The following is a 5,190-nucleotide window of genomic DNA, read 5'->3' as shown; positions in this document are numbered from 1 at the left end:
AAATAATATATATACTTAATATAATTATGTTTAATATAATATATTAAGAATAATTATTTCACCAATAAATTGAATAACAATTTGCTTTTAATCATGCTTTGAAAATTCTAATAAGCTAGTGTTGTACTTCACAAAATTTAATCCTCATATCAGTAGGATACAATTGTATTTATTCAACATAATTCTTTTTGATAGAGAGATTCTGTTTGATAGAGAGTTTCTACAAGGAGAAAAACTAACAAGCACTTTGTTTTCTAAAGATAGAAATGTGTAGTGTCCATGTTGATGAAAATGTTTCTTGTATAAACATTTGAAAAACGCTACAAGCTCCTTTGGAAAGGGACTTGGGTGTATATGATCTTTAGAAAATGGGTCTCAATATTTCGTGCTGACCCACTGTTCTCCCAACATTAGTCATTTTGAAAAGAGAAGTGCAAGTGCTTTCCACCCAATCTCCTTATTTATGTTTTACAGTAGAAAAGCTGGAGAATGACTATGGCTTTATGCTTTAGCAAAGCAACAAATTTGTCGTATTTTTTACTTTACTGAAGTTTTATGGGAATTGTATTCTTTACATCATTTAACAGTTGCTTCCAGCTTCTGGCAGTGTTATACTAGAAAGTCACAATGGCAGATCTAGAGCATGTTTTGTTTGCCAGGTAATATTTGCTAGTGGAAAGTTTGATTTCTCCTCATGGTCCATATAACTTTATCCTCTATGATGTAGCATCATAGAACTCTGTTAAAGATTTCATTCTTTCAGTTTCACTGATTCACTCCACTGCTCTTTTGGTTTAAAAGTTGAAAAGGTAGAAAGACTGAGTTGTTGCCAGACCAATTTACTTGAACAGCATTAAGCCAAACTTCTGCTTTCTTTATAGCCATCTTTCCCCTCACTTATATGTCTTTCTCTCTAGAATTAAATATTAATGACCCTGAACAGCTGAAGAATAAATAGTATGATTTTGAACACTTTCTTTTGGTTCTAAGGGTTTGTACTAGAAAATATTATTAAATAGTCTATCTCTTCTTAACTATAAAGTCACAAAATCTGTTGATTATTTAGGTAAAAAATAGATCCAAAACAATGGTAGGCAGAATATGACCTTGAAGTATATTCAAATTTGTAATACAACTAATTTCCGATACTTAAAACATTTCATTAAAATTTTACATGCATAATACTCTGTGCCAAAGACATTAGGCATCAGAGCTTTCTGCAAATTAGTGCTGAAAACTGTTTAGTCTATAAAAGTGCGGGCAGTGGAATTCTAAAAAAAAAAAAAAAGGATGATAGAAATGGCCTTGACAAAATATCATTGTGACTTACTGAAATCATGGGGTATGTGTTTTATTGGTTTTGTGAAATTGTGATTCTTTGCAGGGGAAGTGCGATGACAATTCTAAGACCCAAGCAGAGAGGAATCGAGGCCAATCAAAAAGGAACCAGCATCGATTAGAAGGATCTCAAAGCCAATCGGAAGAAAATCGACACTATTCAGGGAGATCTCGAGGCCATTTAGAGAGATCTCATCGTCAATCAGAGAGATCTCGAGGCCAATTAGAGAGGTCTTATGGCCAATCGGAGAGATCTCATGGCCACCCAGAAAGATCTCATGGCCAATCAGAGAGATTTCATGGTCAATCAGTGAGATCTCATGGCCATTTTGAGAGATCTCGTTACCAGTCAGAGAGATTTCATGGTCAATCAGGTAGATCTCATGGCCAATTAGAGAGATCTCGTGGCCAGTCAGAGAGATATTTTGGCCACTCTGAGAGATATCGTGACCAATCAGAGAGATCTTATATCCGCTCTGAGAGATATCGTGGTCACTCAGAGAGATATCATGACCACTTGAGGAGATCTCATGTCTTATCAGAGAGATCTTATGTCCTATCAGGGAGATATCATGAACAATCAGAGAGATCTCATGGACAGTCAGGGAGATATCGAAGATATTCACCAGAAGGAAGATTCAGAACTTCACTCAAAATTGAGTCTGGATTTGACAGGTAAATCTTAATGAATACTTAATCATTAGTTTAATGTGTTAAGTGATATGCATAACATAAAGGCATGCTTTATATATCTAAATTTTAATGACTATATTTGTTGTAACACCTTATATTGGGACAAAGATACTAACAGAATGGAGGTAACATATAGATGGCATCAATATTTTTTTCTTTTTCTGGGGGGAAACAGTAACATGTTTATTATGCTAATTAGTCTCATTCATGAACGTGGTATATTCCTATATGTTGTAAATTTTCTTTTCTTTTCTTTTTTTACAATTCAACAGTAAGTCATATATATTTTGCATTGTATGTTCACTGCCCACAGTTATATTTCTTTCTGTCACCATATATGTGACCACTTTCATCCTATTTACCTCCCCCCTCAGCCCACTCTCTGGTAACTACATGTCTTTTGCCTATGTCCATGAGTTTCTGTTTGTTTGTCCTGTTTGCTGCTTTTAGGTTTATATCACATATATTAGTGATATCACGTGGTTTTCATCTTCTATTTGGCTAATTTTGCTTAGCATGATTATCTGAAGGTCTATCCACATTGTCACAAATGAGAATATTCCATCACTTCTTATAGCTGAGTGATAGTCCATTGTATATATGTACCACATCTTTATCCAATCATCTATTTTTGCACGTTTCAGTTGCTTCTATATTCCAGCCACCATGAATATGCAGCTATGAACATCAATGTGAAAATAATTTTCGGATATGGGTTTTTAAGTCTTTGGGGTAAATACCCAGTAGAGAGATTACTGGATAATTTGGTAGATCAGTTCTTAGTATGTGAGGAACTTCCATATTGTTTTACATAGTGGCTGTACCAATTTGCCATCCCACCAGCAGTGTATGAGGGTTCCGTTTTCTCCGCATCATCTCCAACACTTGTTATTACTTGTCCTGTTGATAATAGCTATTCTAACAGATGTGCGATGGCATCTCATTGTGGTTTTGATTTTGCATTTCCCTAATAGCTAGCGATATTGAGCATCCTTTCATATATGTTTGTCGGCCATTTAAATGTCTTCTTGGGAGAAGTGTCTGTTCAGGTCCTCTGACCATTTCTTAATTGGATTTTGTTGTTGTTGTTGTTGCTGTTAATTGAGTTGTATGAGTTCTTCATATATTTTGGATATTAGGCCCTCATCCGAGGCTTTGCTTGCAAACATATTTTCTCATTTGGATGTCTCGTTACCTTGTTGACGGTTTCATTTGCTGTGCAGAAGCTATTTAGTTTCGTATAGTCCTATTCATTTATTTTTGTATTTATTTCCTTTCCATTTGAGGTTAAATTCATAAAATCTTTAAGTTTAAGGTCCTTGAGTTTAGTTCCTATGTTTTCTTCTATGCATTTTATTGTTTCAGGTTTTATATTCAGATCCTTAATCCATTTTGAGTTAATTTTGGTGTGTGGTGATAGACAACAGTCTAGTTTTGATCTTTTGCAGGGTTTCCAGTTATCCCAGCACCATTTATTAAAGAGGCTGTATGTTTTTGGGTCCTTTGTTGATAATAATTTGCCCATATAAACATGAGTTTACTTCTGGACTCTCGATTCTGTACCACTGGTCTGTTTTTCTGCCAATACCATGTCTTTTTCATTATTGTCACTTTGAGGTATAATGCGAAGTTGGGCAGAGTGATGCTTCCAGCTTATTCTTTTTTCTCAGGATGGCTTTGGCAATTCAGGGTCTTTTGTGCTTCCACACAAATCTGATGATTTTTTGTTCTATTTCTTTAAAAAATGCCGATGGGATTTTGATGGGGATTGCATTAAATCTGTATAATGCTTTAAGGTAATAAGGTCATTTTAACTATGTTGATTCTTCCAATCCAAGAACACGGAATATCTTTCCATCTCATCGTAACTTCTTCAATTTCTTTTAAAAGGATCATACAGTTTTCATCATATAGGTCCTTCTCATGTATCGTTAAATTTATTCTTAGGTATTTTATTCTTTTTGTTGCAATTGAAAAATGAGTTATTTTTTTCTCCTCTTTTTCTGACACTTCATTATTAGAGTATAGGAACACTATGGATTTTTGAACATTCATTTTATATGCAGAAACTTTACTGTGTTTGCTTATTGTTTCCACTAGTGTTCTTGTGGAGTCTGTAGGCTTTTCTATATAGAAAATCACGTCATCTATAAATAGTTACAGTTTGACTTCTTCATTTCCTATTTGGATTCCTTTTATATCTTTCTCTTGCCTGATTACACTCGCTAGGACTTCCAATGTTATATTGAATAGCAGTGGAGATAGTGGACAGTCTTGTCTTTTTCATCTTAGAGGGAAGGTTTTTAGTTTTTCACCATTAAGTATAATGTTGCCTGAGGGTTTGTCATACATGGCCTTTATTATGTTAAGGTGCTTTCCTTCTATACTAATTTTGTTAAGTGTTTTGATCATAAATAGATGCTGTATCTTCTCGAAGGCTTTTTCTGCATCTATTAATATGATCATATGATTCCTATTTTTTAATTTGTGTGGTGTATGAGATGAATCGATTTGTGTATGTTGAACTATCCCTGTGCCTCTGGGATGAAGCCCACTTGATTACGGTATATAATCTTTAAATATATTGCTGTATTCAGTTCGCTGAATAGGATTTGTGTATCTGTGTTCGTGACAGGTATTGGTCTGTAGTTTTTTGTGTATGTGTGTGTGTTATCTTTACCAGGTTTTGGTATCAGGGTAATATTGGCCTCATAAAATGAGTTAGAAGGTACTGCCTCCTCTTTGATTTTTTGGAAGAGTTTAAGGAGAATAGGTATTAAATCTTTGTTGAATGTTTGGTAGAATTCACTGGTGAAGCCATCTGATCCTGGACTTGTACTTTTTGGTAGGATTTGATAATTGTTTCAATTTCCATACTGCTATTTGTCTATTTAGATTTTCCAGTTCTTCTTGATTCAGTCTAAGGTTGTATTTTTCTAAGTACTGGTCCATTTCTTCTAGGTTATTAAATTTGGTGTTACATACTTTTCATAGTATTATTGTATGATTCTTTGTATTTCTGCGGTGTGCGTCATCATTTCTCCTCTTTCTTCCTTGTTTTTGTTTATTCGTGTCCTTTCTCTTTTTTCTTTAGTGAATCTAGCCAGAGTTTTGTCAATTTTATTAACTTTCTCAAATAACCAGCTTTGTTGCAAATCT

The 5,190-nt window shown here is 34.3% G+C and overlaps 1 protein-coding gene across 1 annotated transcript in view; it reads left to right on the top strand.

Annotated features, from left to right (window-relative positions):
- The window catches only part of LUZP4 (leucine zipper protein 4), a gene marked incomplete at its 3' end in the record, with an annotated part of 21,836 nt that overhangs the window by 3,579 nt on the left and 13,067 nt on the right, over positions 1 to 5,190 (top strand). The window contains 3 exon segments of the mRNA XM_006926944.2: positions 1,385 to 1,734; positions 1,736 to 1,870; positions 1,906 to 2,013. Of these exon segments, the coding sequence (XP_006927006.2) occupies positions 1,385 to 1,734; positions 1,736 to 1,870; positions 1,906 to 2,013 (593 nt within the window).

Source organism: Pteropus alecto, unplaced genomic scaffold (genome assembly GCF_000325575.1).
Source record: "Pteropus alecto unplaced genomic scaffold, ASM32557v1 scaffold54, whole genome shotgun sequence".
In the NCBI taxonomy this organism is placed as follows: domain Eukaryota; kingdom Metazoa; phylum Chordata; class Mammalia; order Chiroptera; family Pteropodidae; genus Pteropus; species Pteropus alecto.
The sequence above is the reverse complement of the archived record's forward strand: the minus strand, read 5'-3'. Positions and strand labels throughout refer to the sequence as shown.